Here is a 27129-nt window from a genome sequence, read left to right on the forward strand (position 1 = left end):
GCTGTGTAATACGTGTTTCAAAATGTGCTTAAGGTAGCGGCGTTTAGAGTTCCTTATTGGTGGGCTTTTCATCCGTGTCCACATTTTTACCAATAATAATGATGCTATGATGAACTTTATTACGCTGAAAATTTGCTGTATATTACCTCAGTGTATAAAAACACTTTTAGGGGCGCCTGGGTGGCACAGCGGTTAAGCGTCTGCCTTCGGCTCAGGGCGTGATCCCGGCGTTATGGGATCGAGCCCCACATCAGGCTCCTCCGCTGGGAGCCTGCTTCTTCCTCTCTCACTCCCCTGCTGTGTTCCCTCTCTCGCTGGCTCTCTCTCTCTGTCAAATAAATAAATAAAAAATCTTAAAAAAAAAAACACTTTTAAAGATACATATTGTCAAAGTGCTCTCTAAAATTACTATACTGATTTACATTCTCACTGACGACGCATAAAACTTCCTATGTCATCCCACATTTGCCCACATTGTTTATTAACGTCAAAAATAAATCACTGCTAATCTGACACACAAGCGGTTTCTCACTGTTGTTTGAATTTGCATGCTGCGTTGGTAAGGTCCAGCGTTTTCTCATATGCAGGGAATTTATTGCATTCCTTTGGTGAGGTGTCTGTACTCTTGAGTTCCATAAACTTTTTTCAATTCACACAATAAGACATTATAATAAAGACAGTATTCCCTGGTCTGCCATAAGAATGTGTCTTTACATTTTGGTGATGATTTTTAAAATGACACCAGAGCTTTCCATTTACTTATGCTATCACATCTGCCATCATTCCCACCATGAATTTTCTGTGACTTGTAAGCTTAGGTTTTCTAAGGTCTTCGAATTGTGACAAAAAATTATAAAAGCCATTTTTATGGTTTGTTTTTTTTAGATTTATTTATTTATGTGACAGAGAGACAGCCAGCGAGAGAGGGACACAGCAGGGGAGTGGGAGAGGAAGAAGCAGGCTCCCAGCGGAGGAGCCTGATGTGGGGCTCGATCCCAGAACGCCGGGATCACGCCCTGAGCCAAAGGCAGACGCTTAACGACTGCACCACCCAGGCGCCCCCATCCTGAATTTACTTGTGTTATGTGGTGAGAATAGAAATTAAAAGATTTTCATGTTTTTACCAACCGTCTAATGCCAGTCACTCAATACTCCTCTCTCTCGCTTTCTAATACTTTGTAACAAAAATGCCACCAGTCACTTACAAGTTTTTAAGTAGAATACTTGAATTTATGTGTACAGACTATCACACTGATGCTTTTGTGATTCCTGTTTTGCACTATTTTAATTAGTGCAGCTTTTTATTATTTTGATTTTTAGTAAAGTGGGCCTTTCCATTATTTTTCTTTAAAATATTTTAATTTTCCACTTTTCCCCCAATGAACACTAAAATAAATAATTCGGTCATGCTTCCAAAAAAAAAAAAAATCCAATATGGCAGGTATGATGGAATTAAATTATGCCTATAATTTTATTTGGGAAAAATCAACATCTTTAAGACATGTATTTTCTCACTTAGGAAATGGCTTGCTTCTCATTATTCAAGCATTTATAAATGTCTATGTGGTATGATTTTATAATATTCTTCCTTGAGGTCACATACATTTCTTAATTATATAAATATATACACACATACATAAAGATAAATGTATGTATATACTGATACTGTGAATAGGATCTTTTTTACTATATTTTCTATTTACAAATGACATTCAGGAAAGCTCCTTTTGTATATTTATCTGTAACCATTCAGTTTTTGGGACTCAGTGTTTTTAGTGGATTTTCAGGCCTTTGGATTTTCATTTTGTAAGCCCCATCACCATTCCTTCTGCCAAAATAAAAACTGTGACTCTCAGTTTTCTCATCTTTATACCTTTCATTTATCTGATAAATTTATGTATTACTGCTTTGGCTAGAACTCACAGAATAATGTTCAACATCAATGGGGATAGCTTTTTTGCTTCATTTCTGATTTTAGAGGGAAACATTTAACACTTCACTACGGAACTGGTTATAGTTGGTTTGAAACAGATATGCTTTAGTATGCTGGAAAAACATCCTTACTTCCTTTTTAGAAATTTAAGAATTCACTGTGAATATATGCAGTATTGAAGATTTAAAAAATAACATTCTTCAGCTACTTTTGGTATTGTTACTCTGTGACTCACATTTCTAGATATGAAAGATCATTTGCAAACCTCATTTGTATGATGCTTCACTTCACTGTACTGTCTACGTAACACAAATAACTTGAGTAGCTACGAAATAAAGATCTCTTCACCTATTCAAAGTAACCCAATACACATTCCACTTAGTAGGTACACTTTCAGAGCTGAGTTTTGTTTTCAAATGCAGTAGCTTTCCCTAGCTTCTGTTTTCTGGTACATCTTTCTTTTTATGACTTGACTTTTATTTTATAGTTTTATGATTATAAATGACGAAGATCAACCCAGTTGGGAAGTTGATGGGACATCAACAAGCTAAATAAAAGGTACACCGTGAAGCATGTAGAATTGGTTAAGAGAGCGAATGTCAGGAGAAATGAGGAGAAGTCAACAGCTGAGGTGTGCAGGGCAGGGAAGAGAACCACTAGGACAATCAAGATCCTTTTCACTGTTCCTGCATTTCTGCATAGCGTTACAATGCACCCCATGCCCTATCTGGGAGCACTTCTCCCAGGATGAAGGTGAATTGATCGTGATTTTCCTATTTTAAACAAAGTCCAGTGTTTGGCCTTATTTTCCAGAAGTCTGGGGAAGTCTTTATCCTGGCAGAAGTACAGTGATGGAGGGAGTGGGGATGGAGGGATAGTTCAGCTCTGCCTTGGGCAGCATCAATTCTTTTTTGCAAGTGAGACCAGGAGCAGAGTTTTGGGGAACGTCTCCCATTTGCCCTTTCCCTTCCCCTTCTCTGTCCTGCTATTCCTATGTCCCAAAGCAGTGAGTTGTGGGATTATGACCCAGTCGTGGGCTCTCTGTTCATCTTCCAGGTCTTGTATTTCTCATTCCAGCTGTGAGAAGGAAGGGGAGCACTTTGTTTTGTGAGCCATGACCATACTTTTTTTCCTCCATCTACTAAGTTGATTGCCTATAGCTTTCCAAACGCCGGGAAAGGAATTAGCCAGGCTAGTCCTCAGCACCGGTGCCGTGTTCTGTGTGGCGGGTGCTAAGGTCCAATAGTCACCGGCTGATTCAATAAAAGGAACCCTGTTCCACATATTGTAAAGAAGATGGAACTAGAAGGAGGGGTCTCCTCTACTGTGGTTGCTCAGTACACGGCATGTGATCCTGTATTGTGCCAGCAGCATAGAGGAAAGATCATCATCCTCTTCGTTGTTTCCGGGACAGCTCACAAAATGGCACTATCCAGCCAAATATTATTTAATAGCAAAATAGATTTTAATTGAAAAATCATTTTAAGGAACCGAATAAAAATGTGTAGCAGGAACTTCCCCAGGAGACAGCAGAGTATGTACATTTTGTGAGTGGAGCAGCATCTGTTTAATATACTTTTATATAGAAAATACAAGCATATTTAAAAATGGAAACATGTAAGAAAGTATGTCACAAGGAAGAACAAAATGGAACACAAAATACAAAGGTAAACCCCAAATAACAAGTTTACGAAACAAAACAAGACCCAGCACCGTGTTGGAATTTCTTTGCATAAGTTCCAGGCTGCCCAGGACTACCAGGAGGAGATGATCCTGCTTTTAGGAGAGCTGGTGGGTTGTGCAGTGGTTAAAACCCAGGCCTCCTTTTCCTGGAACAAAAAACAAAGAGATTCAACTGAAGTGAAGAGGTGAAAGCTTAGAGGCTGATGAAAACAGGATCGAAGGTCTCAGATGCCTGTGCATCTTCCGTGACATCGTTTGTACGGATGGGGCTCATTCCTTGAGAGAACAGGTGCCAACCTTAAGAAAGATCTGAGAATCAGGAGAACCTGAGTTTTGATGCTGGCTCTGTCGCCAGTCTCCTGTCTGCTAATCCTTCTTATCTACAAAACGATGAGTCGGGACTTCGTGAACCTGAAGGCCCCTTACAGCGTTAACAGTTTGTGGTTTTTCTTTAGGGCATTTATGTAGGATCAATTTTCTGAAGATGCACATAGAGGTCAGAGGAAACACACTCTCTTTCTTAAGGACAGAACTCACTGGGAATTAGCCCGGGTCCGTCTTAGTCATCAGCGGGCAGGTTACAGGCTGAGGGATTTAATGGACACCACGGGGTGTTTCCCACCAGCTGTCACAGATGCCTGGAAATGGCTCTGTCTGTGAACCAGCTTTACTGAGCATCTTTTTTCTGTGCCTGTATTAAGTACGAGGGAGACAACCTTCAAGACGCTCAATCTTGTGGGAAGGAAGGAAATTAAAAAAAAAATTGGAAACATTGACTGTTTTGACTTCTCAGAAAAGCTTTCTCCTTTCCCCATTTCAGGGAATCATACCACACATTTCTTTCCTCTGGGAATTGCCAGTCCCCTCCCCCCTTTGCTCCAAAGTAAGGCAAAGATTTTGACAAAATGAGTCTTCATGTTAGTACAACATAACTCAACCTCAGACCACAGCTCACTGATCCATGGTGGGCCCTTCAATCCATCTGGAGTAGTCAGTTCTTCTGGATTTTGTAAACTGGGTCAGCACGCTATTTCTGTGGATGCTGTGGTGCGACATGGAAAATGTGGAAGCTGTAAGCAGTTCTGTCCTTCCACTTGAACTGGACAGCAGAGAAAACCACACTGCAGAGGATGGAGCGGGCACTGGAGAGAGGAGGGGAGCCGGGAGGTGGAGACGCTTTCTGTGGCTCTCCAGTCCTCAGTCCGGTCCTACTAATGCTTAGCCACCTCACGTCTTTGGGTCCTACGCAAGGTCCTTCAATCGTGACAACATATTGCTTTCTTTAATTAAGCTGGTTAGAGTTGTGGTAAGAGAGTCCTAACTAATATGTTTCTCCTAGGATAACTGATCACAGTACAAGGAGGAAGGGGTGGCCCAGTGTCCTGGGTTGAAGATGACCTTTCCTTGAATGTGGGATATGCCTCGTAGCTGACTTTGCTGAACATATACATTTGGATTCCCTTATTAAACTTTTGCATAAGAAAACCTAGATTTCGTTTTATTAAAAGGCAGTATTTTAACAAAAGCTAATAATTACTGTTCCTCTGGTGAGAAAGAGCTCTTATGGGAGTATTTTGATGTTAGGGAACCACACAAACTCTGGGTGTCCTTTTCTTATGTATAAGATGAGGGAGTTGAAATAGAAAGTCTAAAATTATAAGCATGTTATAAATACTTCCTGTTCCTTTTTGAGTCACTGCCATTCTTATTCTTTTTATCCTTTCTTTCCCCTCAGAGTTCTTTTCTTTTTTCCCAGAAATCCATTCCAGTTTGATTTTCATTTTCTTAAACTCTTTCGACCCTGCTCTCAGGTGAAACCATCATTTTTATCTTGGAGGCTTCTACACATACAATCCAGATTTGCTCTCTGGGGCTTAATTTATTTTTTCTCTTTGCAAAGATGGCATATACTTGGCATGATATGAAGAAATTCATTGGCACAAGACTGATTTTCTTAAATGAAGTTTGTACTTAAATAAACTTTTGTCTTTGCAAGTTGACTCTGATACTCTAATCACATTGAAGTAAAAGGAAATGGAAAAATTAGTTGTTTTCAGTGAACTGAATTTCCCACTTTTAAGGTGAATACAAAAATATCCATTTGTTTTTAATGATTACTCTAAGATGGAAGTAAATATACGTAAAACTAATTTAAGTGATGTAATACAATAATATATATTGACAGTCTTAAAATAGAGCTGGTAATATTCCAACATTTGTGAGGACAGTGCTATAATATTGAAAACATTTTCTTCATTGCATACTGTAGTGTGTCTGACATTTCCTGAAGTTTAAAAATGCTTAAATCTTTGGCTGGTGATGGGTAGTAAGGAGGGCATGTATTGCATGGTGCACTGGGTGTTATACGCAACTAATGAATCATCGAACTTTATATCAGAAACCAGGGATGTACTGTATGGTGACTAACATAATAACAAAACATTAAAATAAAAAAAAAAAACCAACATGGATTGGTAAGGGATGGATAGATGGACATGTGATAAAACACAGCAAAATGTCCACTGTAGAATCCAGGCAGTGGGTATATAGTTCTTTCAACCTTTCTGAATCTTTGAAAATTTGCATTAAAATGTTGGTGGGGGGAAGAATGTTAAAGTAAGAGGTGGTTGCTCAAGAGAGGAAAGGCCCACTTCAACAAAACCTGCATCTTCTATTTTGACAGCTGAGGAAGGAAAATAAATGCATGCAACAAAGAAAAAAAAATGCTTAAATCTTGAGAGAGAAGAACAAAGCTAGAGGCATCATGTTCTCCGATTTCAAACTACATTACAAATCTATGGTAATCAAAACAGTATGGTGTTGGCATAAAAACAGACACAAAGATCAATGAGATCAATGAAACAGAATAAAAAGCCCAAGAATAAACCCATGCATATATGGTCAATTAATTTACGACAAAGGAGCCAAGACTATGCACTGAGGAAAGAATAATCTCTTCAACAAACGGTGGTGGGGAAACTGGAGAGCCCCACACAAAAGGAGGAAATGGACCACTTTCTTACGCCAGACACAAAAATTAACCCAAAATGGATTAAAGACTTGAATGTAAGAGCTGAAACCATAAGACTCCTAGAAAAATACATAGGTGGCAAGCTCCGTGACATTGGTCTTGGCGATGAATTTCTTGGATTTGACAGCAAAAGCGAAGGCAACAAGAGCAAAAATCAACAAGAGGGTCTACATCAAACGAAAAGGTTCTGCACGGCAAAGGAAACCATCAACAAGATGTAAAGGCAACCTACTGAGTGGGATTATATATCTGATAAGAGATTACCAAAATATATCCAAAATATAGAAAGAGCTCATAGAACCCAATAGCAAAAAACAAACAAAAAACCGAAACAAAACAAACCAAAAAACCAAAAACGCAAAACCAAAATCAAAAAACAACCCAAACAATTAGATTAAACAGAGGATTTGAGTAGACATTTTTCCAAGGGCGACATATAGAAGGCGACAGGTACGTGAAAAGATGCTCACCATCACTGATCACCAGGGAATGCAAATCGACACCACAATGAGGTATCACCTCACACCTGTTGGAATGGCTGTTATCAAAAGACAAGAAATAACAAGTCTCGGCAAGATTGTGGAGAAAAGAGAACACTAGCGCACTGCTGGTGGGAATGGAAATTGGTGCGGCCACTCTGCAAAACAGTATGGAGGGTCCTCAAAAACTAAAAAGTTAGAAATAGAACTGCCGTACAACCCGGCAATTCTACTTCTACTTCTGGGTACTTATCTGAAGAAAATGAAAATAACTCGAAAAGATACATGTGCCACCATGTTCACTGCAGCTTTATTTACAATAGCCAAGATATGAAAACAGTGTAAGTGTCCACTGATGGATGAATAAAGAAAATGTGACACACACACACACACACACACACACACACACACACACACACATACTATTCAGCCATAAAAAAAATGTAACTTGCCATTTACAACAACACGGATGGCCCCCGAGGGCATCATGCTACAAGTACCATATGGTCTCATTTGAAAAAAACCAAACAACCAAAAAACCCCCTCACAGACACAGAGAACAGACTGGTGGTTGCCAGAGGCGGGGGTGGGCGAAATGCGTGAAAGGGGTCAAAAGGTACAAACCCCCAGTAATAAAATAAATAAGTCACAGGGGCGTCACACACAGCCTGGTGACTACTTAATAACACTGTACTGCATATTTGAAAGCTGCTAAGACAGTAAATCTCACAAGTGCTCATCAGGAGAAAACCATTTTGTAACTGTGTGGTCATGGACGCCAACCAGATCTACTGGGATAATCATTTTGCAATATATATACACAGCTGTATACCTGGCACTAATATAATGGTATCAATCATACTTCGGTAAAAAACGTTTAAATTACTTTTAACTCTTTTCCCTTAGACTTATTTTTGTGATCATCTTTTCTCAACTATGATATTTATCTGGTTAGAAATGAGAAACTAATTGATAGACATATTTTTGCATAAATTTTGTTAATCAATTAAATATTGCATATACATATGCTAGAAATATGAAACAAGAGTTTTGACTTTAAAAACAAACATTTCTTACTGATTTCAATACCATTTTTTTATTGGAATCAGGAATGCAAGCGAACGTCATACGATGTACTGGGTTTATTATTTATTTTACATCCTTCCATATGAATGATGCAATCTTCTCTTCTAGAAGGCAGTTTATTTGCTTAATTAAACCTTTTTTTTGTGGAAAAATATGGAATTGCATGTCATCCTTTTAAAGGGACCGCACTAACTTTGTCTGCATCGTTCCAATTTTAGTTTACATGCTGCCAAAGTGAGCACGAGATTATTTATTTTTGAGATACTGTTTTGTCAATTCTTAATATTTCTTTGTGTTGGCTCTAGTTCAAATTTACAGAGTACCTGAAAATGGACATTTTTGGATGTAAACTTAAACTAGAGATACCTTCTGGCTCTCGGGACAAACTTCCCTTGAATTTTGACCTCTTCATGTTGTAGATAAACATTCATTTTTAATTGCCTACCTGGAGCAGTCATGTCCTGTCCAAGCTGAGAGACAATGACATCGGTTTGGTCTCATGCATTTTCCACCATTTAAGCAGGGAGACTGGCAAACAGCTGGGATGAAAAATTCATGCATTAATTCAATTAATACTTAGCCAGACGGGAGATCATTCACGAAGGCATTCGGAATAAGATCTGACTCTGCTTGCTGCTCTAGCCACTGCCATTCCCCAGTGACCATTTGTATCACACATTTCTGCCACTTTGTTTGAACTCATGTCATTATGTGACACCACCCACCCTGTCCTTTTTTCCCCTCTAAGCCAGTCAATTCTCATATTTAAGCTCCAGGTTAAGTCCTACTTGTGTATTGAAACCTTTGCTGGTAACATTAAATCCACTGATTTTTCTCACTTAGTCTTTAGGCAACCAATTTGACGTATACACTTTTTGAACTGCAAATTTTTCATAAGCTCGGTTACACTGTATATCACGTGAGAGAGCTAGCAGTGAACTCTATGACTGATTGAGGCATTCCACCAGGCACCAAGGCTTAAGACAATCAATCAGGCATATAGATTATCTAAAATAACAAAAAGCAGACAAATAAAGAAAAAGAGCGGATGATTCAAAAGTCCTTTGTATTTGCTAGAAAACACATTTCATAGCTTTTACCATCTTTAACTGGAATTACAGAACCTGGAATAAAATTAAAAATTAGCCACAGATAAAACCCTGAGTGGACACCCAAAGATTCACTATATAGGCATCTTTCTCACAAATCCACTGTGTCATAACCACACTCTTCAATTGCATGTATCTACTTGTTAAAAAACTTCTGGATGCTAAAAACTGATGAAGACCTAACACCCACAAGTTGAACATAACAAAGAAATAGGAGAACTTCCTCGAGGAAGAAAATAAAATTCCTGTTGAAAGAAGGCTGGAAATGAGAAACGTTTCAGCCTCATTATAGCATGGAAAAGTAAGCTTCCCAGATGAAAAACTCATCTTTAATGAGATATAAATAAATGCCATTTCTTTAATCATTCATCCAACTTGATAAGCGAGCACTGGGTGGGAAGAGAGAGGACAAATATAAAACCCTGTCTTTACCCTTGGGGAGCTCTCTTGGGGAGTTCGCAGGAGTGGGCCAACAGAATGCATGTATTTGCCACATAATAAAGAGAAAATTATGAAACAAAGCAGGATTAAAAATAGCAAAAACAAAACCCAATCATTGAAAACTAACTCTCCATAGATTCTGCTTACTAATAAAAAAAATTGCTCCTTTCCTTTTAAAGATTTATTTACTTATTTTAGAAAGAGAGAGAGTGCCCGAGTGGGGGTAGGGGCAGAGGGAAAGGGAGAGAGAATCTCAAGCAGACTCCATGCTGAGTGTGGAGCCCGATGTGGGGCTCGATCTTACAACCCTGAGACCATGACCTGAGCCGAAATCAAGAGTCGGATGCTCAACTGACTAAGCCAGCCAGGCGCCCCACTCCTTTTCAATAGCCTGATGATTTAGTGGTTTGACTGTATTAACAAATTCATTTCACCTCCTTGCCTAATAGCTTAACACCTTCCTCCTTCCCTATCACATGGATGCCCCCAGTGTTCCGTTTCCGGCGATCTTCCCATGCGATGTGCCTTCTGTACAGTCTTATGTATTTCTCCATGAATGTTTTCCAGTGATGACTTACATATCGCTACCTTCTATCTAGATGTATCTTCTGGGAACCCAAACTATCATTCAACTGCCTATCAGACCTCTCCACTGTATGTTTCACAGGCTCCTCGAACTCAGCATGCACCTACTTAACTCCTCATCCGTACCTTCAGACCTGCTCCTCTTGGGTTCTCTATCTCAGTCAATGGCGGCACCTTCCCCTCAGGGGCCCAAAACATGTATCGGTCTTGATTCATCTCAGACTTTTACTCCCACGATAAATCTATAACCAAGTAGTGAGTCACCTCCCTCACGTCTCTCAAATCCACCCTTTTCAGTTATCATTTTTCCAGACTTCATTACAGCTTGCCAATTCTGCTTCGTTAACTTCCTAAGTGGACTCCTAATTGTCAGTCTTGCTTTCTGCCATTTTCTATACTGCTGCCAAAATCACTTTCCTAAAAGAAAATCTCATCACATGATTTTCCTGCTTAAAGCCCTTCAGTGGCTTCTGTTGCTCACAGGACATAATCCAGCACCTTGAACTTGGCACATCATGCATTTCCTTCTCTGGCTCTGCCCCTCTTTACAGCTTCATTTCCAGTCACACCCCTACATTCCCTCTATGGCTTCAGTTCTACTATGCTGAACACACCTGTGTTATACTTCCATGCCTTTGACTAGAATGATCTTCCTCTGGCGACTACTCTTACTCTTTGGATTCTATGCTTATGAAGACTTCTGAATGCCTGTGCTTGGTTAGTGTACCCATCTTCACTGTTGTCATAACTCCTTTCAGAGAATTCCATTAGCCTCGAGTTATCTACTTACAGGCCATTCTGTATCCTTTCTGCTTTTCTAGATTTAACTCTGGAGGGCAGGAGCTCCTGTTTCACACGCTGCTGTATGCTTAGTATGTAGGACGTGTGAGCAGGGTATGTGCTGCGGCAGCTGCTACAAGAAAGGAACACTATGTGGCTCAGTGTCATTAGGGAGCTTATGCTAGTTAGCGAGCCGAGGAGCTCAGAGAAATACAAATAGATCAATGGAGCTTTAAACGGCATGGTTGTACCTATTTGTGTCGTATCTACAGAAATGGAATGTTAGAAAATAGACTGTTGTGGTATAAAGCAAGTTTGGAGATCAGAGGAAGCTTAGGCAGGGCTTTTGAGGTTGGATAAGGTTTGAAGAGGTCGGGGAAAGAGGGAAACCATAAGCTTGTGTTGAGCGATGGGGGTAACGAGGAAGTCATCACTGCAGGGGGACAGTGTGTGACTGGCTGGATGAAAGTGAGTTTTACCAGGTGTGCTGAAGCCAGTCTATGCAGAGCCTTGGAAGTCAGAAAAATTTGTGCTGAAAAATTGGGGCTGGATGTGGAGACAACAGGGAACCATTTCTGAAATAAGGTTCTGAAATAAGGCAAAAAGATACACCAAAAGGAGTATATAGTGCTGTTTAGCTTGGAAATGGAGGGCCCAGAAGATCAACCCGTAGACACTGATGGTGACTCCAAGAAGAGATCTTCTATTAGCTGGTGACAGTGGGGACAGAGTAGGACGGAGGAGGTACTGTGCGGAGAGAAGGAGAAAGGTGCTGATACTGGGAATCTCAGCGGAAGGAGCCGGAGAATCATGGATGCCTCCCCCTGGAAGAGTGGGGCCACCACCCGCAAAGTAAGGTGGCTGGCAAACGGCCAGAAATGTTTGCACGTGACTTCGATTTGGGAAATGCAGATAAAACATCCAAGTGGATTTGTTACAAACACACACTCGATAGATTGCTTTTAGAGCTTCGAATAAAAGCTTCGCATTTATCCAGTAGATTTTTCCTTTTCTACATTCACGGAGGGCTGTTTCGGCTTTAGGTAGGTGGATGACACATCCGATTTTGCCTGTGACGATACGTGTCACTCCCATTTCCTTAGTTTACTTATTAATAGTACCCCTTTTGCTCTCAAAAATGTCCTAGTTTGAAAGCTAAATTATATGGTCACCCGGCCTTAGAGCTCATGGCAAGCTCTGGGGCCGACACACCTGTTCTACTTGATGTTTTACCCCACCAGAGAGGTGGCATAAATACTGTTTACGGGAGGCATGGTGGAGTGTTAGAATAATACCAAATAAATACAGCAAGTTTACCTGTCAGTTTGAACTGATTCATTTCCTCAACACGAGAAACCTATCATACCCAGGCGCTATGCTAGGTACTGGGCATGTAACGATCACAAAGAGATATCCCTGCCCTCAAGTGGCATATAATCCAGTGAGGGCAAGGACAGATGGATGAGCCAACACCTACGACCTCAAAGTAGAGAAGAGTAAATGTCGTATTTGAGCGAGGTAAGGGTGGTTAAGGGGACGTGTTTGTTACCAATGAATCAACGACAGTTTGTTACTGTTGTCCATGAGGGAACCATCTCTTTGATTTAACTTAAATGGTATTTAGTTAGAGCCTTGTTCTTTCTAAATAGTTACCATGAAGTTAGTGATTTGGTTTCCTAGAGATTAAATAAATATTCTTCTTCTTCTTTTTTATTTATTATTATTATTTTTAAAGATTTTATTTATTTATTCGACAGAGATAGAGACAGCCAGCGAGAGAGGGAACACAAGCAGGGGGAGTGGGAGAGGAAGAAGCAGGCTCATGGCAGAGGAGCCTGATGTGGGGCTCGATCCCATAACGCCGGGACCACGCCCTGAGCCGAAGGCAGACGCTTAACCGCTGTGCCACCCAGGCGCCCCTAAAATAAAGATTCTTCTGAACCTCTGCCTGTTTTCTCGATATTCTGCAAAGCTGAGCAGATGACATGAAGAAGGCTGACAACTGAGTTGACTTAGATTCTCTTCTTCGGTTTGCGACCCTGACGGGTGCCTGTGAAGCAGCCACAGGGTTCAGCAGTGAGACTATCATTCAAGAGACCATCCAGAGGTATTCTTGAGAGGCCTCGGCCTCCTTTTGTTTCCCTGCCACCTCTGAATTTGAGTCACGCTCACCACTATCCTCTAGGGCCACATGGAGCCAAATCAACACGAAAATAAACCCCAAGAGAAGGCCTACCTGTATGACAGCGGGACCCCGTCCAGCCAGGTGGGCAGTCACACTGATAAGGGGCCACACAACGACCACCATTCAAACAGGGGAGAATGCATATTGCTAGAAAACAGACCAAAAAGGATTTAGTCAAAATATACATACTCAGGTATGTTCAAGTGTTCAAAAACCATTTTCCAGGAGGAGTAAAACCTTGAAGGACCCCCCAGATAGTCTCCCTGGATGTGTTCTGTTTATTAATCAGTAAACATAATCAGGAAAGTAAAGGCGGCCTTTAGCCTCATGAAATGACTTCCGTGCCAAATGCCCTCTTTCAGAGAGGATCTACCGTAATTGATGTCTAAGTGCTTTGCGTTCTCTTCACAGAACAAGCAGAATGTTCTCCACTTATCATCATTTCAAATTTCCTTTTCAAATTACATGAAGTGCTCAAGAAGGTTTGGCTGTCTCGAGGCTCTCTTACTGTCTTGAATTAAATGTAAGAATGGGGTCGGAGGGGCTGTCCTGTAGGCTGGTTTTGGCCGCACATTAGCAGTGATGGGACAACCACCCTTTAGTTCCCTGGAGCAGAGGTCTGATGGTGACTCCATCGGGCCTCCCTAAGACCCTCCAGGGCAATCATTCTTCCTAGAAATTACTGAGCTCTTTAAAGAGGAATAGTCTGTTTAAAAGGAGTGAGATTGTCTCTTGGCTTGCTACTCAAAGCACAGTTCCCAAGCCAATGGCACTGGCATTACCTAGGAGCTGGCTAGACCTACAGAATCTGAGGTCCCAACCCAGAACTACTGAATCAGAATCTGCATTTAACATCTCACGGATGGTTTGTACGGACATTAAAGCTTGGGAAGCCCTGGTCTCATGCAGGAGGACGGCCACGTGCTCCATGAGCTCAGCTAGGTCTGCTCTCAGGGTCCCCCAGAGTAAATGTCTCCCTGATCTTTGGACTCCCAGCATTACAGCAGGTCAAGTTTGGGAGCCCTAAATGGGAAAGAATGTTTGGGGAGAAGAGGGAGGAAAAACATAATTTCTCTTCTTTCTTAATCACTGTGAGAGCAGTTGCTTTCGTGAGTTGTTAGCAGCCTAAATTTATTGCCGCTGTATATTTTCCTTTCTAGATTAGTTGCGAGAGTTACACTTAAAAGAGTTTAAGAATCTCTTATAACATGTCTGGCCTTCAAGCAAACTGGTACAGATCAATGTCACCACCCGAATGACTCCTAATGTGATTTACAGACACCACTCCCAATGAAATACGAACTCATTTTATCCCCGTATATATTTTTTAAGATACTGAAACAAAGTCTAGTTTAGACATTAAAAAAAAAGTTTAAAACCACTTATTTCCATTTCCTGAAAGTTCGAATTCAAACATATTTTTATAAGGATCAAAATTCTATATTAATTTACTAAGCATTGTATGGATAGCGGAGTGCCAACTTTCCCTATTTTCTTAGTTGGGAAGAACTACCCCTAGTGAAAAAGAGTGCATGGTGGGCTACAAATACTGCATACAAAGTACAGTGTGATGCAATGCCGTGAATTTATCCCAAGTACAGCAATGAGAGGCACAGCACATAAATGGACTTGAGACAGGGAAGATAGAGGCCGGGAAACCCTCTATTATAAGGTCCTTCTCAAGAGGATTCTTGGGAATTTGCGACAGGAGGCATGTGGAGATGGCTCTGGACGGATCGCGATTACTGTATTTTCAAGGTCACTTATATTCTAGATCTTTTGCAACTAACTGACATATTCAGTTCGACTGTAAGGCCCTCTTGTCTGGTCGGCTACAGGATTAAAGCAAATGAATTTCTTCTACCGGTAAAGCCAGTTCCTAGTAACTCCCCTGAGCTGGCAGCTTCCAGGCAAATTATCAGGATTCAAAGTAAGATTGAAGGACATAACATGCAAGGTTTGAGGACAGACTCACGTTCCTCACAGAGGCGCCCCATCCAGCCGTCTGGACAGGAACAAGCATTAGGACGTTGGCAGATACCTCCATTCTGACACGGGAATCGACAGACAGCTGGAAAAGAAGCAGGATGGATCATAAACCCAGGGAATTACGGAAGGGTATTTGTTGGAAAATAGGACTCCTTATTTACATTTCATAACATTTCCTAGAGTCAAGCTTTAGGGAAGAGAAACAAAACCGAATCTCAAGACTCAGTCAGGGACAAACATGAGGGCTCTCAGAAAGGGGCCTAAATAAGCTTGGGTAGCTCTGAGAAGGTGGCTTTCAAAATTTCAGTAATCTGGGGACTCAGGGCAGAAGGGGCAAGGTGGTTTAGACAGAAGGTAACCTCTTTTGGTCTGGACCAGGGGAAAAGCCTCTTTCAGAAGATCTGAGAACGCCTCTCCAGAGGGGCCCTTTGATGGTCAATAGCTGTTTGGTGCTGCCACTGTCACTCAGTGTCTTAAAACGAGCATGTGAAGGAACAAGCAAGCCAGCCAGCAGACACACATCTCTCCTTTGACTTCTGATCTGAAGTGAAGCCTGGGCTGCTCCACGAGGATATGACCTCCTCCGCCGCCCTCTCATTCTCTTACCTCCCATGCGTTAGTGATCTCGTTTCTCGTTGCTGCTTTCAGACAATTCAGCTCCCTTCTCCTGCAATCGCCCTTTGCCTCTTTTGAGGCTCATGCCATTCATTCATTGAGTTCCTCAATTCTCCCAGCCCCCACGTGTCATTAAAGACTCTGGCCTTTTCACCCCAAAGCCAAATCTGACCATGGCCCATGTGGCCATGTGGACAACCCACTCAACAGTCTGATTTTTCTTTTAGTTCCTTGGCTATGTTTGTCTTTTTCACTAGCATAGGTCTTGACTTTCAGTAAATATTTGTAGACTGGACCATCATTTGGTTTGTAAAAAAGAATCCTGTTTCATTAGAGAAGTATAAGTTTAAGGACCTACTAGGATGCCTCATTATCTAACTCTTTCAATTTCGCTGAATTTTAGCTCAGAACCTTGTTCTCTTGTTCCTCCAAGAAGATTTTATTGAATGCACACACAAAATTCATCCTCGGGTTTGCGAATTCAATCCAGCAAGTGAAGGGACAGCAGTGTTGATATGAGCATGGATGGAGTGCCTGTTGCCAGCCCCCAGCGTGGCCAGGGGGAGAGACCCTGGTGTGGGCTCCACTTCCCCGGGCCCGCCCAGTACCTCTTGTCTCTTACTCTGCCCACCAGGCGGGCTACCCCATCCCCAGCAGGGCTAGGGGTCTGCCCAGGATGGGGGTGGAACCGGAATCTGCTCAAACTACCTGACTGTCCAAGAGGCACCCTCATGGCTCAAACGTGACACAGCTCCCCTGGCAGCTGGAGAACAGTGTGAGACAACACTTGAACTGAGGAGCCATGACTGACTCAGGAAGGGGCCGTGTACTGGGCCAGAGTTCTGTATGAAACTGTCAAAACTCAAACCCATACAGTTAAGGAAAATGACATAGATGTCAAGAGAAAATTTAAAGCCAAGGAAAAGTAAAAGAGCATGCATGCTAGCTGTTGCCCTTATCAGACTTTCATCCACATTTCCCNNNNGCTTCCCTGAGAAAGAACCATTCAAAGATTCCCTTACCTCTGCAAACAGGAGGTGATGTCCAGGTTCCTTTCTCCAGGCAAACGCTCCTCAGGGAACCCTCCAGCATGTATCCACTGTAACACGAGTAGGTGATCATGTCCCCATACTGGTAATGTACGCCTCGAGCAATCGCGTTGTCTACGTGGGTGGGTGGACCACAGGATATTTCTACAGGAAAACAAAACCACAATGAAGCCTGTGCTACTAACCCAGCCAGTGGATGGAAGAGAACACAGTCTCCTCTCAAAGACTGAATTAATTTAAAGAGCAAAGATAAAAATATATAAAGTTGCCCTTTCACCTATACAATAACTAAAAGATGGCAGGGACTAAAAGCGTAACTGCTGCTGTCTAGAAAAATGAGATGTGGAGGATCAAAGGTTTTGTCTTCTGATTCAAATGCTAAAGTCGAGCTGCCTTTTTTCCCCTCAGGCAAGAAGTCTCTAGGAGCCCAAGAATGAGCTGTGTGGATTGCCAAAGAGGTGGCTTCTAAGAGAACGTTCCTGCAGGATGCTGATCGAGTTAGAAGGGGAGAAGCATGGGGAGTATTTGTAGTCTCTTGTTTCAGAGTAAAGGTCATGAATTGCAGTACTGTATATTCCAACAAGGCCACTTTATTAGTGCCTTGGACAGCACGTGGTATGTAGTTGGTGCTCGAGACATGCTCAAAAAATAAGTAAATGACTGAGTATTGTCTCTAGCCTGCCCATACTCAGTTTACACCCCTTGATGAGGTTTATGACATTCAGGGTTTCAAGGTTTCACATCAGTTTCCCTCTTTTCAAGACTAACACAGTCATTCTCTGCTTTTGAAATATGTGAGACTGAATGATAACCCTCTCTTTTAGAAGCGATGTGTACTGTATATTTAAGTTAAAAAAATTACAACTAATTTTGCCTTGAGAAGACTTGAGATAACTAGAGTTATTTTGGGGTGGCTCACAAGACAAGGACTGGATTGGAGCTGGGACTCCAATCAGTATCCTCTTTGTATAAATCTACCTTTTGGATGACTTTCCCTGCATTGGCTTCTAAAAGGTCACTTTGTGTCATAATACTATTAAGAACTTGTCAGAGGGGATGACCGATGTGTATGATTTTTCTAAATTTTCTTTTCCTTTTAAGGTGGTTACAAACATTAATTCACTGAGTCAGATATCAAATATGTATTAGTGCCTACTGTGGATCAGAAACTGGAAAGAAACCAATGAAGAAAATGCGGTCCCTTTGTTCAGACGAGTAGCAGACGATGGACGACTTAAAAAGAGCTGGATACCATACTACAGGAAAATCAAGGTGAAGTTGACTTTGCTCAGGATTATCAGGGTGCAAATCGCAGTGAAAGTGGCATCTGGGCTAGGCTACAGAGCTTGGAAAGAGTTTCCAGGCTGGGGGAGCAGCAGGTAGAAAGGTCATGGTGAGCTGACGGCTGGTTTACTGACGTGATCAAAGCACAGATTTCAGACCACCTATATGGGAATCACCTCGGGTTCTCACTGAACGTGCACATTTCAGGAGTTTCTAGTTTGTGGGTCTGCATCTTCCTTACCCTCCTGGGTGATTCCCATACACGCTAGTTTAATCACTGATTTGTAACGATAAATATCAGGACGAGGTAGAAAGGATGACGTAAGCTGTTGCTCGTGTTCCTTAGGGAAGAGATTTTCTTCTAAGCCAGAGGCTTTCTGTTTAATAAAAAATGCAAAAGGGGGATTGAGGATAGCAAACAAGGGTAGAGACTGTCTCCTTCTCTCCAAGGCAACCCCTGAGCCTCTCAAGAATACGGAGGACTAATGAAGCACGCACCAGAGCGCCTGTCCTTGCTCTGCCTTCCAGGGCTCTGAGCGGTCCGTCGCAGGGAGCCGAGACCCATGTGGGGATACGTGTGCAGAATCAAGCCACTTGGCCTGCTGTAGTTCGCGCTGGTGGTCAAAGCTTAGACCTACGTAGTTCTTCCCATTTCACTTGGAGTAGATTTTGTAAGGCTACAAGTATAGTATATATTTCCTGGCGTAAAACCAAAATGTTAACGCTGTAATAGGCTGCTAGTTGAAAATTCAGGCACTTGGGCTATTGGTGTATCTCTTCCTATCAGGAGACATTGCTGAAATAAACACTCCGATTCATTTATTCTTCAAAACAAATCTGTAAGATAGGGTTACTGAGGCTATTAACACAGGAGAGCCCGAAGGTTCAGAGAAGCTAGGGCCGGGGCATAAGTTTAGACTTAGAGAGTTTCGAGGACAGAATTCTATCCCAGGTCTTCTCTGACTCCACAGTCCCCGTGGCCTTCACACACGCATTTCTTCTTCACTGGAGTGCAGCGTTCTGAAGATGGTCATTGCAGGCGTGATACATTCTTAGACTACGTAGCCCACTGTCCTGCCTCCAGTTAGACTCAATGAATATTTGTTAACTGATTGCTACAGAGGGAGTAGCGTGGACGACAAGGCAGCCGGACGGCAGGATGTTGGGCAGGGGAGATGTTTTAAGTGCAGGAAGTGTGTGTGAAGAGATGTCAAGAGTTATCACAAGGCAGCAGGAGATGCTGCCGGATTGTGCGTTAGGTGACAACACGATGCTAGCCCAGGGGTTCTCAAACTGTGGTTCCAGGGCCAGTATGGCCAGCAGCAGCACCTGGGAACTTGTTTGAAATGCAAATTCTCAGGCCTCGGCCCAGACTACTGGATCAGACATTCTAGGGAGGGGCCCAGACATCTGTCTTAAACAAGCCCTTTAGGTGGTTCAAGTTTGAGAAACACTGTGGAATAATTTTTGTATTGCAAAGCATCCATTGCCTATTAAAGAATAGTTTGGGGACTCTCCGAATATGGGAAAAATCTGTATGTTATTGAATTCAAATTTTTTAAAGTAATCTCTACACTCAACGTGGGGCACAAAATCATGATCCTGAGATCAACAGCTGCATGAGCCAGCCAGGTGCCCCGGAAAAAGATATATTTTAGATTTAATATTTAATATTTTGCTCATTCCTAGGAGAACATATTTTGAAAATCTGTCCAGTGATCCTGACCAGGTAGGTTTTAGTCAGCTTCTGGAAAGTTTTTCTTTTTATGTGTGGAATTCAAAGATCTTTTTTAAATTTTATTTTAAAAATTGTCAACCCAGAAGCTGATAACCACAAGACCGAGATCTAAATACCTACATTTAAGTTACTTGATTGAAAATATCTCACAAGGATGAGAAAACATTCTGCACTGATGAAATGAACTGGAATCCACCTGTCCATTTACTTACTTTCGCATTTGGCACTTGTCAGCGTCCACGTCTCGTCGGGGTTACAGGTAATGATGCCTTGGCCTTGGAGCAGGAAGCCTTCCCTACATTTGATGGACACGTTCTGATCAACATAAAACTCCTTTTCAGAAAGCAGAGCATTCTCGGGAATCACAAAAGGAACAGGGCATGGATTTGCTGTTAAACAGGAAAAAAAGAATGCTTACTGATATTCTCCTTCTATTCTTAATTTATTTCTTCAAAGGCAGAGTATGATGAGCCCTCTGGAGCTGGGTTCTCAGTAATGATACTGTGAGGCTTAAAAATACAGAACTTCAAACATTAAAAAAAAAAAACGTGTTTTGCAACCACATGAAATTATTTTTAAGGATAAGATCAGATAAGATCTGAAAACCCCAAGTTATTCAACCACTAACACATTGTCCTAAAATTCTAAGATGGCCAATTAAATAGTTGTTTGAAATTATGGCCCAACGCCGGGGAAAGAAAAGGTGTGCTGGAAGTCAAGGAGCGCATTAGACATTCCCTTGGTTTTTGAAGAATATTAGGAACACAGAGTAACCGCTTCTCATTGTCACTTTACTTTCTTTTACTGAACATCCTTCAGAAGAATGCCCCAGGGAATCATCAGACTTTCCTAAGTGAGCTGAATAAAACTTCAGACTCACACTACTTACACAGGATATTACAACTTAAATTGTAGCGTTTGCAAGGCTTATTCATAAAAATGGATTTGTTTAATACATCTGAAGCAAAACCCACAAATGATTATAGCACAAGGATTTCTTAGTGCAAGTGCGTGACACACGTCAACGTATTTCGGCAGTTTCAGTTTTTCAGATTTCAAAGAAGTCTTTGTGAGTGAAGCAGGCATCAGCTGAATCCTGAAGACTCAGTTATGGCATTATAATACTTTAAACGATAACCAGAGCTCTCTCAATTTAGATCTTGCGTGAGAACATTGTTTTTATTCTAATGCTTATAACTAGTTATCTTCATTCACTATATTTATATATACTTTACTGTATTAAAACTGCACATTAATATATTCTTTCCTCACCCTTTTCACATCCTTAATCAAATTCCTTATCCGTTTGTGTCAAAATTTTTTCATTAAGCTGCATTTTTTTTTTATTAGTGCCTTGGACTACCTGTATTCATCCAAGGAATCTGATGAAAGCGGATTCTCAGACTGGATATTGCAGATAATATGAATATGTTTTAAAAATACCCCATAGTAGGGGTGCCTGGGTGGCTCAGTAGGTTAAGCATCTGCCTTTGGCTCAGGTCGTGATCTCGGCGTCCTGGGTTCGAGCCCCACATCAGGTTCCCTGCTCAGCGGGGAGTCTGCTTCTCCCTCTCCCTCCCCCTACTCATGCTCTCTTTTTCTCTCACACACACATACTCTCTCTCTGTCTCTCAAATAAACAAATAAATTCTTAAAAAAAAAATACCCCGTAGTCTTTAGTTTGGATATGCACAGATTGCTTTCTCTGGGCCAATCTCACTCAGTGGAGTTTCCTCTATGTTTTAGACATGCGGGAAACTAATCACTAAACTGCATATGATGAAAACCTCTAGAGTCAACACACACGTTTGCAGAGAGGAAGTGGGTGGCTCCAAGCTCCGAGTTCAGTGCAGTATGCCTCAAGTGCCCCTTCAAGGCTGTACCCTCTGTTGCAGGAATACACCACCCTGGGTCCAGCAGTAGTGTTTTCAACTTTGGCTTCCCCATTCAGAAACTCAAGTGGAGCTTCACACCTGGTCTCTAGAAAGAAAAATGAAAGCTTCATATTAAATGCTTCTTCCAAACCTCCTTCCTTCTGCTACAATTGCTAAAGGTCTCAATGCAGAATAGAAAATACTAAAGCCTATTCCTATGTGAGCAAGGATACACTTGAAAAAACCCCAGCATGTGTAAGTTTTGATTCATGCGTGTAGGCAATTAAAGATTGGTATTTTGCCTGTTGACTCTAGCTATCTTTATGTAGATTGCCAAGTTTTGTTGTTAATAATGCTGGGGGTATAAATGAGCGAGCCCTATCTCAGACCAAATGAACAGAATCTCTGAGTTGTAGCCTAACTTCTGGTATTAAAAGCTCCCCGTATGATTTCTAATGGTCACTCAGGGTTGAGAGCCAGTGGATTAGATGCTAACTGACTCTTCTGGGCTTCATCCAGCCTGGTGAGTACTACACACACTGGGACCATGGATCTTAGAATTACCTGGGAGCTTTAAAAACATATTGTGGGTTTTTGACTTAAGATTCTGACTTAACTGATTTATCTGGGCAAGGGAGTTTTCAAAGCTCCATAGGGTGCTTCAATGTGCCAAAGGCTAAAAGCCATAGGTCTAAGGCAGTGCTTCCAGACTATGCAAGAAATCATCCAGGGAGGGCGCCTGGGTGGCTCAGTTGGCTGGGCGTCTGCCTTTTGCTCAAGTCATGATCCTGGAATCCCAGGACTGAGTCCCGCATCAGGCTCCTTGTTCAGTGGGGAGTGTGCTTCTCCCTCTGCCCTGCACCCCAGTTTCTCTTGCTCTCTCTCAAATAAATAAATAAAATATTTTTTTTAAAAAAAGAAATCACCTAGGGATTTTGTTAAAATGCAAATCCTATTCTTCTCTGTGGGATTTTTTCTTTTTCCTTCTAAATTATTAAATACATGGTACAAGTTCTTTGTAGAAAATTAGAAAGCACAAGCAAAAAGAAAATAATAGTTTTAATTCCACCACTTGGATAAAATATCGATATTTTTATATGTTTTAGCATACGCTTTTTTCCTGAGGCATATAAAAAATACAGATATTTCTGGGGGGGGAGTGCTCACACTGAGCAACCTGATTTGAAAGATTCCTATATAATTTACTAAATTATTACATATATTGCTATCTGTATCTATCAGCGACCAGACTTCCCTGAAAACTGATACAGATATCAATATATTTGATTTGATAATTTAGAGAGAAAAAGAAAAAAACCCCACAGATAAAAGAATAGGATTTGTACAGGGGCGCCTGGCTGGTGCAGTTCGTTGGGCATCCAACTCTTGGTTTCGGCTCAGGCTGCGATCTCAGGGTCGTGAGATCCTGTCCTGTGCCGGGCTCCACGCTCAGCGTGGAACCTGCTGGAGATTCTCTCTCTCTCTCCATCTGTACCTCCTGCTCATGCACCTTCTCTCTCTCTCTCTCTCTTCTCTCTCTCTCAAATAAACACATAAATCTTTAAAAAAAAGAGGATTCATATAGAACTTTTTGTTCCTATCTTGCATTGCAGAGAGAGCAAAGACACAAACCATCATCAACACGGTTTGAATGAAACCTGACACAGAACCGAAACAGGACAGCAACACCAGGGTGGGTTCCTAGTCCAGACATACGTGTTGCCCTTTCATCCCCCTCTCTCCTTTCCAGCAAACACATTCATATACTTTTTGATCAGGAATAGCTGAGATGAAAAAAAATGCTCCTATCAGAAAAACCCAATGATGCCTTTCTGTGACTTGAGACTCAATGCTTTTAAAAAATATTTTTCTGTATAATATTTATACAAGTTTTTGAGAACGGAAAACAGTCATCTATTCTCCACTGAGTTTCGGCTGTATAATACTCCTTTAAGAATTTAAGATTCCTATATATATAAAATCAAATCATCAATCTACCCCAGAAGATATGGTTACAACTACAGTGAACAAAGATTTGCATACCTCCAGTCCTACTGTCAGCTTTGTCATTAACTTAATTTATGTTGTTGGGCAGGTCATTTCACTTCTCCTCGTACCCCATTTACTTATTTGGCAAGATAAATAAATCTAGCTGATCTTGACTCAGTCCAGTCTAGACCAGCTGACGCATCTAAGAGGCTGCTTAACTAGATAATCTAAGAGGCCAATTCTAGTTTTGAAAATTTGATGACTCCCCCAGGATTATCAAGAGAAAAAGGTTTAAAGCCTGCCACTTGGATAGGCTTGTACTATATTATCTAACTATAGTTGACCCTTGAACAACGTGGGGGTTAGGGGTGTCAGCATCCCATGCCGTCAAAAATCCACGTATAGCTTTTGACTCCTCCAAAACTTAACCAAGAGCCTGCTGACATGAACAGTCGATTAATACATGTTTTGAATGTTATATGTATTTCACAATAAAGTAAGCCAGAGAAAATAATGTTATTAAGAAAATCATAAGAAAGAGAAAATAAATTTCTAGTACCGCCTGTATTTATTGAAAAAAACCCCACATGTGAGCGGACACGCCCATTTCAAACGTGGGTTGTTTATGGGGTCAGCTCTACATTGTCTCTGGCAGAGGAATCATATGGGCCATGTGTTGGGAATAAACTCATGTGAATTAACTCATGTCTCGCTAAATAAACTTGGATGGTCTCATAAAATGAGTTAATGTAAAATTCCACAAAAATGTGACTTTTCATTACATGACAGATGTGACAACATCACTTTAAAAAAATGTCAGTATTGGCTAGTACCATCACCGAAAAGTGACAGTGCTAAGCCTTCTAATTTATAATTATTTGGGGGGGGGGAACCCATGAAAAGAAGGCAAAAAAACTCAATAGTTAACTGATTTCTAACAAAATGTTTGCCATTCCGGAGTCAGTAATCTTGTGCTCTATGCCACTCTGACATCAATCTCTATGCCAATTTTTGACCTTTTTGTTAGTTTGGTGCCCTTCAGCAAAAGCCCATCAAAGAGTCTCACACAGTTTGTGGAGATGATTAAGAAAGTACTTTTTAATTGAAACACTGATTTGTAAAGGAAATATGGCCACACTGTTATCATGCATTGTCGGTATTGTCTTTGGGAACTGCTAAATGTCATAGGACTTACTTTTACACCTTGTCACCCCTCCACTCCACATTCTGTCCTTCTGACAAACACGTTCCTTGTTCCCCTGTGAATCAGTGAAAAAAAAAAAAAGGTTATTACCAGGATTATACCTCAATGATGAAAAGATAATAAGGAATGCAAAGTAATCTTAGCTATGAACCCGAATCTCCCAGCACTGGAATGCTAAATCAATTCATTAAATAAATATGGTTTAAGGACAAGGTTTAGACTTTCAAAAATGCTTTCACCAATTTACTTCAAAATTCATACCCGGGCTGACCAGGGTAATTAAAAGACAGACTTGGTTTCACTTTCTATTTAAGTGACAACTGATGATAACCAAAAGCAAAAGTTGATGAGGAATGTGTCTGAAATGTCAAGGAGATATATTTGCTGAGTAAATTTTAAAAATATTTTGAATTGAATTTATTTTTCAATACCTGAGAGGTACAGCAAAGAATGGGAATTAGTTTTTTTACACCTTTGAATGTGAAACAAGTCAAGGTATCTTATTGGTATGAGGATTGAATTTTTTGACAATGTAACTTATGCATTAAAGATAAACTCACCCTATTAAGGGCCCAAGCATTTAAAATTTTAAATATTTGGAGTAAACGAATCTTTCTAAACTTTACTTCCCTGCCTTCTGAAATAAAGTAAAATGAATAGAATTTACTTGAAAAATTATTTATAATTATTATTCTGAATATATTTTTGTACATTCTTCAATACCCTACAGCCCTTGGTGGCTATATCAGCTGTTTGGCCAGTACAGTTATTATAGACATATATGAGCTAAGATTACTATTCTTTGATTTCTGGATATAATTTTTATGAGTCTTTGTTTCTTCCTTCTTTGTTGTTTATCTTTTACTATAATCATCAGTGTTCCTAAATAGTCAGGGAGCTGGCATTAATGGCTTGTCATATACTTGCTCAAAATTAATAAAAAATAATTCACAAACTAAAATAGTACACTTTCTTGTGCATACATAAGTATATAAACATAGTAAAAGTATAGCAAATGTTAACAGTGTTTATCTCTGGATGAAGAATCCTGAAAAACTCTATTTTTCTTTTGCATTTTCCAACCTTTCTATAATCAACACTTACTGTTTTTTTTTTCAATGAGAAAAAAATAATGACTTTAAATTAAAAGACCCGTTTACTTAATTGATTCAATTTTTTCTTAGGAAGTCAGGATAGTAACCCTCCATTAAAATCAATCAAATCTTAAAAAGAAAAAAGAAAAGAAAGTCGGTGGAATCTTTATAGGTAAAGATTTATCAGTAGTAAAACTTACAGCTCAAAGAAAATATCTTTGAATAGAAGAATAATGGTGAAAGACATCAGTCAGATAAAACCAAAATAGAGGCAATAGCTCTTTTTCAGACATCTTGCCAATGCAGAACACAACTTCAAGACAATACGATACCCAAAGGGCTCTGAGCAATGAAGAAACAGGTAACAAAAGCTGTGTGTATACACTGAATTAGAATCAAGCCCCTTAATACATTACTTAGAACCTAATCTTTTTAAACATATATTATAAAATTTTATTTTATTTATTAATTTCAAAGTAGATAAGGAATTTAAAGCATGGAGAAGAACTCAAACACATGAAAAATATAACAGTAGAATGAAAAGTAACAAACTCCCATATAGCTATCACCCACCTTATACAATTAATTCAAGGTCAACCTTGTTTCATCTAAGCCCTACCTCCTTCTTAAGAATGCACCTTATTTTGAAGCAAATCCCAGACATCAAATCACTTAACAGTCATTATTTCAGTATGAATTTCTAAAATGTGAGGGCTCTTAAAACTATAACCACAATAACGAATAACACTATCACAGCTTAAAAAGTAACAATTCCTTAATATTCATAATAATCCTGTTAGTGGTCAAATTTCCAATTGTTGCATAAATCTTACACTTTATTGCTTTACAGTTCCCTTGAATCAGGACCAAAATAAGGTCTACATGGTTTATGTACTTCTTTAAAATATAGGTTCCTTCTATTTCTTCCCCTCTTCCCCTGTCAATTAATTTGTTTCAGAAATTGGAAAACTGGGTCAGTTG

At 40.5% G+C, this 27129-nt stretch overlaps 1 protein-coding gene across 1 annotated transcript in view; it reads right to left on the bottom strand.

Moving 5' to 3' along the window:
* Positions 1 to 3374: 3374 nt before the first annotated feature.
* SVEP1 (sushi, von Willebrand factor type A, EGF and pentraxin domain containing 1) overlaps positions 3375 to 27129 on the bottom strand; it is a 186264-nt gene continuing 162509 nt past the window's right edge. Inside the window, exons 41-48 of the mRNA XM_040631696.1 lie at positions 25046 to 25109; positions 21794 to 21967; positions 20200 to 20376; positions 16939 to 17109; positions 15288 to 15383; positions 13364 to 13459; positions 8658 to 8751; positions 3375 to 3762 (exon numbers count right to left, since the gene is read on the bottom strand). Of these exons, the coding sequence (XP_040487630.1) occupies positions 3741 to 3762; positions 8658 to 8751; positions 13364 to 13459; positions 15288 to 15383; positions 16939 to 17109; positions 20200 to 20376; positions 21794 to 21967; positions 25046 to 25109 (894 nt within the window). The 3' untranslated portion in view covers positions 3375 to 3740. The remainder of the gene's footprint in view (positions 3763 to 8657; positions 8752 to 13363; positions 13460 to 15287; positions 15384 to 16938; positions 17110 to 20199; positions 20377 to 21793; positions 21968 to 25045; positions 25110 to 27129) is intronic.

This window comes from Ursus maritimus, unplaced genomic scaffold (genome assembly GCF_017311325.1).
Source record: "Ursus maritimus isolate PB19 unplaced genomic scaffold, ASM1731132v1 scaffold_17, whole genome shotgun sequence".
NCBI lineage: Eukaryota > Metazoa > Chordata > Mammalia > Carnivora > Ursidae > Ursus > Ursus maritimus.